General features: G+C 36.6%; 1 protein-coding gene across 2 annotated transcripts in view; it reads right to left on the reverse strand.

Annotated features, from left to right (window-relative positions):
* Positions 1 to 3,830: 3,830 nt before the first annotated feature.
* Positions 3,831 to 12,696, reverse strand: part of CLGN (calmegin) — a 46,737-nt gene continuing 37,871 nt past the window's right edge. For both annotated transcript variants that reach the window (XM_027567401.1, XM_027567402.1), the window contains exons 11-15: positions 11,253 to 11,468; positions 9,868 to 9,993; positions 9,088 to 9,247; positions 7,813 to 7,913; positions 3,831 to 5,766 (exon numbers count right to left, since the gene is read on the reverse strand). In XM_027567401.1, coding sequence (XP_027423202.1) covers positions 5,686 to 5,766; positions 7,813 to 7,913; positions 9,088 to 9,247; positions 9,868 to 9,993; positions 11,253 to 11,468 — 684 coding nt within the window. In that variant the 3' untranslated portion in view covers positions 3,831 to 5,685. The remainder of the gene's footprint in view (positions 5,767 to 7,812; positions 7,914 to 9,087; positions 9,248 to 9,867; positions 9,994 to 11,252; positions 11,469 to 12,696) is intronic.

A 12,696-nucleotide genomic window follows, 5' to 3' on the forward strand; every position in this document is an offset into this window, starting at 1 on the left:
TGGAGGCTACTGTGAAACCAACTGAAAACAGGGCTGGGAATCACAGCATCCAGGTATCACTGCAAGGTCGGGTTCCTTTGTCTGCCTAACACTTGGCAGAGAAATCTTTACTGGGCTTCCCCTTCTACCTCCCACACCTCAAAACAATGCTGAACTTTTCTGCCATTCAGGGTACAGAGGCAATTAGCTTTTCTAATGTTGTGAGGTACCTAATACACAATTTTTCTGTTCCCTTCCATCTCTGCTTGGAAGCTAAGTTCCTTCTTGTGATACCTTCTTGCTCTAAGCATCAGGGCACACCCAATTCATCTCATATTCTGCCTTTTCCAACTGCCATCCTACAGCTGTTAACCCAGAAGGTGACAAGATGTTACTTGAAATACATGCCCCACCTGCTTGCCATACAGATGGTAAACCAGTGCACAGAGGAGCCCAGTGGGCTCCAGCCCATGGGGTTGCAAAGAGTTGGACATGACTGAGCATGCACACACACACACACACACACACAATTATGGCAATATCTTCAGGATGTCAGTTTCTATATTAGAAATACAGGTGGTAAACTGCACAGAGACTGTGCCTAGCTTCTGATTTTAACCAAAGTTTAGCCAGGTTCTTCTGAGCCCTCTTTCTCAGTAGGCCTTGTATCTTAGGTCCTGTCTTCAGCCTGACTAGTCCATTGTTAGTAAAAATCCTGCTGCGTCACTTTGGAAAGAATTCCCCTACTCTCAGAATCTGATCACCCTGCTGGCCTTCAGCAAGAATCCTGTTAAGTCAGCATGGCAAGCATCCCCCTATCTTAGTGTCTTCTCAGTAATTTTCCATCCCCCAATGACCCACTTCCACTCTGCTTAATGACTATACATCCTCAGCTGTCTTCACTGTAGTTGGAGCTGAGCCCATTCTCTTGCCCCTGTCACCACAGCCTTGGCCCCTGCTGCAACAGCCCTGAATAAAGTCTTCTGTACTGTTTTAACCAGTGTCAGAATGCATTTTTAATTCTTCCTGGCTCTATCTAAAGGCTAGTGGAATGATGACTTGCAGGAACCCCTCTTCCTCAGGGTCTCCAGCAGAAATTCCCTCAATACTAACACTAGGTTCCATCCAAAATTTGTCTTTATATTCACTATGAACTTTACTTATAGCAAGTTAATACAGCTCATAACTCCTTATCTGTAACTCTTGGGACCAGATGTTTCAGCATTTGGAATTTTTCATACATGATAAAGTATTATGTAACTCATACACCAATACAGCTTGGGGCAGTACTTACAATCAAATATATTAACACTTTTGTAGCAAAATATATGACTACTAAGATAAATGAAGACTATAGGTAGCCTGTTAGGGAAGTCAGGTTTGGCTGCCAAATGAGTTTTGATGTCAAACATGAAAAAACTTCAGATTTTCACAGATTTTTGGAATTGTACGTGTAACAATGAAACAATTTGTGAAGTAACCAAAATCAACGAAACAATTTGTGAAGTAACCAAAATCATCAAAGCTTGCAGTTAAAACCAGTTTCTTAATCAGTCGTGTCCAACTCTTTGTGACTCCATGGACTGCAGCCCACCAGGCTCCTCTGTCCATAGGGTCCTCCAGGCAAGAACACTGGAGTGGGTTGCCATACTCTTCTCCAAGGGATCTTCCGACCAGGGATGGAACCCAGGTCTCCTGCACTGGAGGCAGATTCTTTGCCATTTGAGCCACCAGGGAAGCCCTCCAACCAGTTTATGATGTCACATTTATATTCCTTTCATTACTCTTCCCTCTGATCTAATCTTTTTCCAAATGAGAAATGGAAAGTGAATTATAGTCTAGGATGACTTTTATGATCCAAAACAAAGCAAAACTGATCTTAGTTCTTTAGAGTGCAATCTTTCTTGATAATTTTTAGTTCCCTATCTTGAGTTCGGACAAGCAATGGCACCCCCTCCAGTACTCTTGCCTGGAAAATCCCATGGACGGAGGAGCCTGGTGGGCTGCAGTCCATGGGGTTGCTAGAGTCGGAAACGACTGAGTGACTTCACTTTGACTTTTCACTTTCATGCACTGGAGAAGGAAATGGCAACCCACTCCAGTGTTCTTGTCTAGAGAACCCCAGGGACGGGGGAGCCTGATGGGCTGCCGTCTGTGGGGTCGCACAGAGTCGGACATGACTGAAGCGACTTGGCGGCAGCAGCAGCAGCAGTGGTTGGTAGGACCACTTGTAAACTGTGAAAGAAAAGAGAATGTGTCTAACATGACAGGGTTAAGAATTGGAAGACTGACTTAATTGCCTCTTAGCTACTCTATCAAAAAAAGCTACAGACTATTTCACTTAAATCATAGAGATTAATGAAATTTGACGATACTTACTATAACTAGGACTTTATGTTGGCCTTAGGACCTAATTTACCATACAATGAAGGGGTATTGAGGAGCAATGACAGAAGCTAAAGTAATACATTGTAATCAACTGTATAATGTATTTGCCTTGTTTTAAATTTTCTATATTATCTATAGATGGCTTAGTAAGTAATTAAAACTTTAAATTACTCCAAAATTTTACAAAGGATGTAAAATTATATTCAAGAAACATAAAATGTGTGATATGATACCATGTCAGGTGTTAAAAGATCATTTACAAATTACCCTGTTGCCCATCTTTTTCTAAAATTACCATTGCTCTTCCTTCCATGCATTTTTATCTCTGTACAAACTCCAAACATATTCAAAAACACATTTTTTTCTCCCATCAACCTACTTCATCTGACCTGTCAATTAGAGATAATTTTATTTCCTGAACTTTTCACAGCTACCATACTATGGCAATGAGAGCTATAATTTGGGAAGATATTCTTAAAATTTATGTAGAAATGCTATTCAGTCACTCAGTTGTGTCCAACTCTTTGCAACCCCATGAATCGCAGCACGCCAGGCCTCCCGTCCATCACCAACTCCGGAGTTCACGCAAACTCATGTCCATCGAGTCGGTGATGCCATCCAGCCATCTCATCCTCTGTCGTCCCCTTCTCCTCCTGCTCCCAATCCCTCCCAGCATCAGAGTCTTTTCCAATGAGTCAACTATATGTTTAAATAAACTCTTTACATGAGACTTAAGGAGTTATCCAGCATTAGCCATCTGACATTTCATCTCTAAATCCTGAAGTTAAAAACAACCACAATTGACAAAAGAAAAAACTTCACAGATGCCTACAGTATATTTAAATTTACAGTAAGATATTTATGTTTTAACTATTCTGAATAGTTTTCACTGAAAACTATTAGTTTTCTAAATTAGTATTCTAAATTTCTGAGGTTCATTAAATTCATTACTAGTAGTTAATATTGACATGTAAGGAATTTTATCTTCTGCCTCCTGCAAATGTGGACTGACGCATCTAAAAAGCTCCTAGTTCTAATAGTCTGTGTCTTTCTAGAGGAATGACCAATGGAAGCAAGGCTACCTTAAAAAAAATCTCAAGAAAAAGAAAGCTACTTTAGTCTGATCAAGGTAAAAAGTCCCCCCAAAACAAAGAGCAAAATATATTAATTTTTCTCCTTTATTAGAGAAAAGGATAAAACTTAAATCATTTAAAACAACAAGTCAGACTGGGGTGGTAGAAGGAAAAAATGATCTCATTATTAAAGAAAACTCTATGCTTTGTCTACTGAGTGAATGGAGCACATACGTTTTTAAGTTTTGGTTAAACCTATCAGCCAATGGTACAGTCACAGAGGGGACACCCACAGGAAAGAGCAGAGAACTGGCAAAACTGGTTGCGCAGATTTTACCACTGCGAGCTCATGGAATTTAACCAAATGTTAAAGTTTAAATGAATCTGCAGTCAAGAAATTAAAAGCTTTAATAAATCTTTAGGGGAAAAAAGATCATATATAAGACACTTGTCAAGCAAGACGTTTCCCATAAAAATATATCTCATGAAGTAGCAGTTTACTTTCAAAAACATTCTCATCTAGAATCATTCAATGTGTCTAGTTCATTTAAAGTACATAGCAAGAAAAGGAGTCTTTGCAAGATGTGTTAGGTTTAGTTAGTATTAAATAAATACAAAGCATGGTTAGCTATGTATTAAAATTGTCCACCACCAATATATAGAAAATTCAGAACACAGCAATGAATAAAGCACTTATTTTCACTTTCAATTCACTCTCTGAAATGAGGAGTGAATTGTGGCTACACTAGCTATTTGGCTTCCTTCCTTCAGTCAGAGGAGAAGCTAGAAACTCATTTTCCTTATACAAGAGCTCTAAATATATTAGTGGGGCTAGCCCAATGATGGGATGTGTATGTTCATGAAGGAATGCAAAATATCACCCAACTAGTATAGAGTTCTCAAGGTAGTATTAAAGTAGTTTCATGGCCTCAAAGATTTAGATCACCTTCCAAAGGGTTTATCACCCAAACATGAAAAATTCTTAGATATGTTAAATGGAATAATACAGTTCTACTATAATGCACTTCTGTAACTTCTGGTACTTACAGTCATCCCTTGGTATCCATGGGAGATTGGTTCCAGGACCTGTGACAGATATCAAAATTCACAGATGCTCAAGTCCCACAGTTGACCGTCTTTATCTGCAGATTCTGCATTGGAGGATTCAACCAACTTCCTACCGTGGAGTACTGCAGAATTAATTGCAGAAAAATCCACATACAAGTGGAACCATGCAGTTCCAACCTGTGTTGTTCAAGGGTCAATGGTATTTTAAAAGAGGAGCAACAGTCTGTCTACCATAGAGGGAGCTTTAAATCTGGATAAGACAATAGATTTGAATTTGTCGGAAAAAAGATAAAAATACAAAACATGATGACCAATATCTATCAGCCACTAGAATCTCTTACTGATCAGACCCGAATAATAATTTACCTATTAAAGTAGGTATTGTTTAAAAAAAGAAAAAATGCTTAAATTTTGTTTTTAAGAGCAATGTAGGCATAAGCAATCTTGTGAATAGGGTAAGCCATTCTGGCATAAAACAACTATAACAACTTGAAAAATAGCTGTACACCATTTCATTTTGATAAACTTCATCTCTGTATTTAAATGTAAATATGCTGCACTATTAACCAGCAGTTCTATGAATGATAAGACACATTTCTGTTTTGTTGACTGGCCTGTCAACAAAGCACCTCTTTAAAGTGAACAATGGACCATAACTATAACTTGACACAAACCGGGTAGACGTGGGTCACATACAACACTTTCAATTGTTGGTAGAACCAAACAGCCATACAGAAACTTTATTGCAATCAGCTCTGTACAACAGAACACTCTCTCACTTATACTGTAGAACTACCAGGTATATTGTAGTACAGCCATTTAGGGGAAATTCCAACAACTGACTTGTCCCACAGCAGTGAAGCAGCGTGCTGCATGTTATTTTGTTCTGCAGAAACCAAAACTTTCTCCAAACTATGAAAACTGTGTAACCTCTAATGATATAAATCTCTTAAAATCTGATATGTAACGTGCCACTTTTCTTTTATTCTAAATTCAAAGACCAGGTAACTTCAAAGGTTTTTCATTTCTGAAAAAGAAGATTAAAAGAAATGTCTGAAAGAATAACATTGCTAGATAGTAGAAAAGGGGTGTGCAGGTTGACTCAAGTGCAGTTCTGGCACACGGACTTGAGAATGCCAACTTGCTCTCTCAGGAGTGAAAAATACTTGAATACAGGTTACTCCTTCCGTACTCTTCTTTTGCGTACTGACTTTATTGGCCCATCTCCAGATCCTGTGCTCTCATCTGCCTCTTTCATCTAGGAAAAAACATTATGAAAATGTTTATTTTCAGACAGTAGGCAACAAGTAGACAGTAGTATATAAAATATTTCTTATTTCTAAAATACATGTTTCTAATCAAATGCTTTACACTAATTAATGATCGGTCAAAACGTGTATATAAACTGATGTGTTTCAGTTTGTTCATCTTTTGCCGTGATTGCATTTTTAGAGTAACTCTGCCTGTTACCCCATCTGTCAGATGTTACTCCATCTGACAAGGGATAATGCTAACAGCTCAATTCATGATTTTATCTCATGATTTCCAACTTAATCTAATGCCATGGTTAATTAAAGGCTGCATAATGTTTTCATTGTGGATAGTAACCACTAACTATACCATCAAATGTCTCTGTAATAATGAACTGCTGCACTGCTTTTACAGAGACTTTCCCAGAACTTCTGGCACACTGTATTTGATAAGAATTAGGAGAGAACAAAGGGAGACATCACACTTATGGTTTGGGTTTTTTCTATTCTTTAACTCGTATCCTTCCAGAATAATCATCTGTACATAAATTAAACTTGTATAACAAATAATGGAGGTATTATACAAAATGAAATGAAAATCATAGCATATATATGTGTGTATGTATATACATAAATATACATGTGTGCTTTGAGAGAGCATGGTTTTTAAGTCAACTGTTTCATCAACTATTAAGTTTCATCAACTATTAAGTTAAAACTACTTCTCAAGGTTATACTATATAAAAATTGATTTATTTTAGCTCACTGACAAATGCATAAAAGATTAAAAGACTGGAACATGGAATTAATATGCTTTTAAAGGCACACAAAATATTTTTTTACAAAGCAAAATATAACAAGTGTTCCATATATAACTACAAGTATTATTATTAAAAGTATAACAGAGGGAAACAAGGACTATGTAAAACTATGTTCTGGAAGAAACTTTCTTCACCCAGGTCCCTCTCAATAAAGATATTCATAATGATCCCCCAAACCCATTTAAAAACTCACAAGACAGTTAAGACTAGTAACCAGGCATATGTACAGAATAAGCTTTAGAAAACACTTAAAACAATAAAAACAGATATTTGGGTGATTTCTTCAAGCAGACAAAACAGAATGTTTGTTTCATCACACACAACAGTCCAGGCATCATGGACATTTACCCTGCCTGACTCTAAGCTACGAGAGTGATGGGGACAGTGACTCTGTCGGGTTAAGATTATGCAGCTCTCAAAAGGCCAGAGAAGTAGAGAAAACAGGCTTTTGGGAGTATGCTGCTGCTGCTGCTAAGTCGCTTCAGTTGTGTCCAACTCTGTGCGACCCCAAAGACGGCAACCCACCAGGCTCCGCCATCCCTGGGATTCTCCAGGCAAGAACACTGGAGTAGGCTGCCATTTCCTTGGGGGTATATAGTAGGTTAAAAAAAAGAGAAAGAAAAAAGAAACCTCTGGTTCTGAATTATACCCTGGATGATTCTGATTTCATAACTGACTATAAAAAAGGGCACTGTGGAAAGTTTTATTATACATCAGGATGTGGGAAAAAAGGGCAGACATATCAAGTTAATGAAAAAAACGAGCTTAAAGATTTGAGAAAAACACCACTATCAGACACAGTGCTCCACTAGCCAATGAATGAAATCCTTTAAAATTTTACAGTAAATATAAATGTGACAGAATGTTTTCACAATGTCTATAAAGACGACTGCCTTATAATAAGCATAATTACCTCTTAAATATTCAGTTGGTCTGCTTATTACAACTTTCAACAAAACACTTTAATAAAATTTTGTTTTGAAACAGATGTAGCTATTTTGCAAACCAAAGGCTTATTTATACTATTTCATTGGCATTAGGAGGATATAAATTAGTTTTTTCATGCTTTCCTTATGGATACATTTTATACCAATATGTACGCTCTTAAGAAAGCTGGGAGAAAATATGGCAAAAAATTCTTCACAAATGAGATCACTATTTTTATTAAAATATTTTTACAGACTAACAATCATACATAGAAACTAGTTTATTTTCTGTTAAAGAGATGCTTACCTCATCCTCTGATCCAGACTTATTGGATTTATTGCCTTCTTCTTGTCCTTCTATAATTTCAATTTCTTCTTCACTCTTTTCCTCAGGTTCACCTTCCTCTTCTAGAATTTTTTATTAAACAGATTTTATTCAAGGCAAAAGACTCAATGAATTAGAATTTTTCTACTTAAAAGTATTAAAAGTGGAGGAGTACATTTAAATTCCAATATATGAAGGCAATTTCTTCCATTAGACATTTTTGAAAATTAAATACAAGTACTCATTATTTTACCACAACTCACTGGAAAAGACCCTGATGCTGGGAAAGATTGAGGGTGTGAGGAGAAGAGGAAGACAGAGGATGAGATGGTTGGATGGCATCATCGACTCAATGGACATGAGTTTGAGTAAGCTCTAGGAGATAGTGAAGGACAGGGAAGCCTGGCATGCTGCAGTCCATGGGGTCACCAAGAGTCGGACATGACTGAGCAACTGAACAACAACAATAAATATATCATCATATCTGAGGAAAGGGGCAGGTTTAAAGAATTTTAAAGCATTCAGTCTATGTGAAATGAAAACCAAAGAATATATGCGTGTGTATGTATATACATAAATATACATGTGTGCTTTGAGAGAGCATGGTTTTTAAGTCAACTGTTTCATCAACTATTAAGGGCTCATTCTGGAGCCTGGCTTGGGACATCTGGCAAACATCAATAGTTTTATTGCTACCTAGATGTATACAAGGAAGTCTCACTGAAGAGGTACCAAAAAGCCACAGTTGTCTTCAGTCTAACATCTTCTGGAGTTTAGTTGAGAGCAGGAGGGGACACACGATTCAGCAATCCTCTGAAGAGACTAAACTACTGGTTTGATATGATAAACTATCTGATGAACAGCAGCCCTTGGTGTGGATTTTGTTGCTGCAGTCACCTGTCTTAAACCAATTACTCTTCCACAGAAGCTGTGATCTGTGCCTCCCATCTCATCCCTGGAGGCAAGAAAAACCCTTGCAAAAAGCTATGACATATGGGATTGATAGCTGCTAGATTCTGAAGCAACTGAACAATTTTGACAACTCTTTCTTCCTAGAAGAGAGAACGCATACACTGGATGTCTGCTCAGGTACAGTCCAGGCAAGGATGGTACTCCTCTTCACCACAGTCATGCACTCCTGAGGATTCAGATGGTATAAATCTGACACCAGACAAGTGCAACAGCTAGTGTTTCCCTCTTAATTTCTTAATGAGCTCTGCCCAGGGTCCCCTTTATATATCGCCATCACTGTCCTACCTTTTTCAACAATTTCACCATCACTTTGCTTTTTTTCCTCTTCCAAGTCAACTGGCTTCTCCAGGGCTGCCTTCTCTTCCTTCACTTCCTGCTCCAGTGCTCCCTTTGTTTGTGGTTTACATATGTCCAGTTTTTCGAAAGCCACATCTTCATATTTTTTCTGTGGTAGTTTAACACAAGCTATTTTTACTAAAAGCAAAGCACTGTTTTTAAAAAAACATTTTCTTTTTTTGCAATGACGGATATCACACACACACTGAAGAACTGATGCTTTTGAACTGTGGTGCTGGAGACTCTTGAGAGTCCCTTGGACTGCAAGGAGATCAAACCAATCCATCCTAAAGGAGATCAGTCCTGAATATTCACTGTAAGGACTGATGCTGAAACTGAAATTCCAATATTTTGGTCACCTGATGCGAAGAACTGACTTATCTGAAAAGACCCTGATGCTGGGAAAGACTGTAAGGCAGAAGGAGAAGGGGACAACAAGAGGATGAGATGGTTGGATGGCATCACCGACTTGATGGACGTGAGTTTGAACAAGCTCTGGGAGATGGTGATGGACAGGGAAGCCTGGCGTGCTGCAGTCCATGGGTTTGGAAAGAGTCAGACATGACTGAGCAACTGAACTGAACTGAACTGATATCATACATGGGGAACAGTAAAAACTTATATAGGAAAATTAGTTTATTACTTTTAAGAACCACTGACTCCATTTATAGAACTCCTAAACACTAAGAGATTTTTTTTTTAATGTTGAAGGAAATTCATTTTCTTTACCTTTACTTTTCTTGGCCAACAAAATGAACCAATTAATGCTATTGGAAGTGCTGCTGTCAAGAGGTAAATGAACCAAAGCCACGGGCGCTGTTCAGTAGCTGACATCAATTGTTTGAATATACTAGGCTAAAAAAAAAATAAGCATAAAAAGGCAATTCAGATTTTATAAACCTTCATTCATAAATATAGCCTACAAAAACAAAAAAAGTTATTTCACCTAGGTAGTTTTCTACTAAGGAGTCAAATTTATAAGACAAAAAATATTTTCTATTTTATACTTTGTGAAGTTTAAACAATCTTAAAAAAAAAAATGTTTATCTGGCATGCCAATTCTTAGTTGTAACATGTGGGATCTACTTCCCTAACCAGAGATCAAACCCAGGGCCCCTGCACTGAGAGCGCTGAGTCCTAGCCACAGGCCACCAGGGAAGTCCCTTAAACAATCTTTAATTATTCACATGCATTGCAGTTTGACACTTGGTAGTAGAAGATACATTATATTATACAAGTGAATATTGCTAATTCTCCAGCAAGAATTAGGACAGTTTCCTTTTCTGGTAAGCTTCAGGACAGTACTGTGCTTCATTGGATGGATTATTTGGTTCATTTAGAAGTAAATTCTCTAACTCATTCTGTACTTTTAAAGTACTAAAAAAAAAAAAGTCAACCTAAGAATAGCTATGTTTTTTCTTATTTCTTAACAAATTTCACACACAACCTTCAGCAAGGAAATTGTTTTCCTTATTAAAATGTTTTAGTTAAAAGAGTTTCAAAATGAGAATCCTTTTACCTTTATTTACTCTTTTGAGGTTTTTGCTAATATTCAAAGAAACGTAATATAAGGTACATTTTTCTTTATGGTAATTGGTTTTAAAGATAGATAGATTCTCCAAGATGTACTGTGTTGAAATATTTAGCTTAAGCTTTCCTAAGTAGTGTTAAGATTTGGGGGAAAAATCTAGAACATAATAATTAAATTTTAAAAATTTCTGTACTCCTAAGTGAAAAGTAGTTAAAATGAATAAAGATTTAGATTTCTGTTCCCACTTGGGCCTTAAACTGATAAGGTGACAAGATATTAAGTCTCATTTCTAACAGCAGTAATAACCATCTCATTTCTATAAACATCAAAAGGCATTCAATCCATTTATGTTATCATAATCTAATAAATGAAATGAAGACTTACATATATGTATAATTCACTATATAGTTTATAATGAAGTTATATCATAATTTGGTGAAGCTCATATTCTGTCTACATAGATTTAAATATGTTTCATCATCATTTAGTAATTATTGTACCTATTTACTCATCAAAAGGCCATATGTATAACCTATAACCAGGACTATACCCTATTATTATCATATGCTAAAATACTGTGTACCTCATTAGCATTTTCTATCAGTATCTTCACTCCCCAACCATCTGCAGCCCAGCGGTCTGCTACTTCCTTTTCTGAACAGATAATAAAATTATCAAAGTAGATATCAGAGGTCATGGACCAAAGCTCTAAACCAAGAGCACGGAAAGAAGTCAGAAGAAATGGGTGATTGTCTTCAAAATAATCTGGATTAGGAATTTTTCGAGGACTCCAGATACCCTGGAAAAAAAATAATTTAAATACATTTTCAAACAATAATTTCATTATAAGTGTTACTCAAGAAGCAGTTGCTGTTGAATGAAATTAGCAATACTAACTGGGAAAAAGAAAACTTTAACTGATAATTCACTAGAAATAAAATCTTGTTTCCTCTTATCCTATACATGATGTTACCTATGAATAATACTGACTTTAAACTCAGCAAAAAAAAAAGAGGCAGAGTGAAAAATCCCACAGAAAATTGAGTAATGAAATTTCACAACTGATACTACATTAGATGAGTTTCTTTTTTTACATTTAGTAAAGATACTCAAGGCACGATATCATTAAAATTGCTCAAATCAAAGAGATTACTATATGGCAAAAATGGAACCATGTCTTTTAACATACACTTACGATGGGCATCAATAATCACTCATGGTTGAATCACAGAACAATTATTCAACAGAGAACTTCCATTAAGTCTTAAATGATTAAAGTCAACCAACTCAAATAAACTGGACAATGTGTTCACTCACTGACTCATTCTGCCATCACCTACGACTATTCTGTGCCAGGCACTATGCCATATGCTCTGCTGTGATAATCAAGGCAGACATGGTCCCTGCATCATGGTGTTTAAAGTCTAATGAAGGAAAGATAGATCTCAAACAAAAAAGTTACCAAAACAGTCATTCTATGAAGAAAAACTACAGTGAGCAAAGAGAGTCTATAACTGTATATATATAAAATAAATGTTAGAAAATGTCAATGAATAATTAGATAAAACTATAGCATTAAATGGACAACATAATAAGGACTTCTACCCCAAAAGCTAAGTATACTCAAAAAAATCTGTTTCATATTAGGAAAAAAAAATTTAATTTTAATAAAACCTGAGAGTAAGGAACACATTATTTAAGCACAGACTTCAATTACTAAAATGTACAGTGTGAGTCCTCTTGATCAGAACTCAATTCTTATACTTAATCCTAAAATAAAATATTCCAAAGTGATCAATTGATTACTAAGGAAAATAGTAAGAAGTGATTTATCTTTAGTTATTAGTTTTATTACCCAAGAAAATTAAAAGATGCTTTACTTAAAAAAAAAAATTATTTATTTACTGTCTGCGTCAGGTCTCTGTGGCTGCACTGACTTTCCCCCTAGATGTGGCAAGTGGGGAGAACTCTCTAGTTGCGGAGTGCAGAGTGGAGACAACACTGTGGTGGCCTCTCCTGTTGCAGAG

The sequence above is a fragment of the Bos indicus x Bos taurus genome, chromosome 17 (genome assembly GCF_003369695.1).
Source record: "Bos indicus x Bos taurus breed Angus x Brahman F1 hybrid chromosome 17, Bos_hybrid_MaternalHap_v2.0, whole genome shotgun sequence".
NCBI classification, from domain to species: domain Eukaryota; kingdom Metazoa; phylum Chordata; class Mammalia; order Artiodactyla; family Bovidae; genus Bos; species Bos indicus x Bos taurus.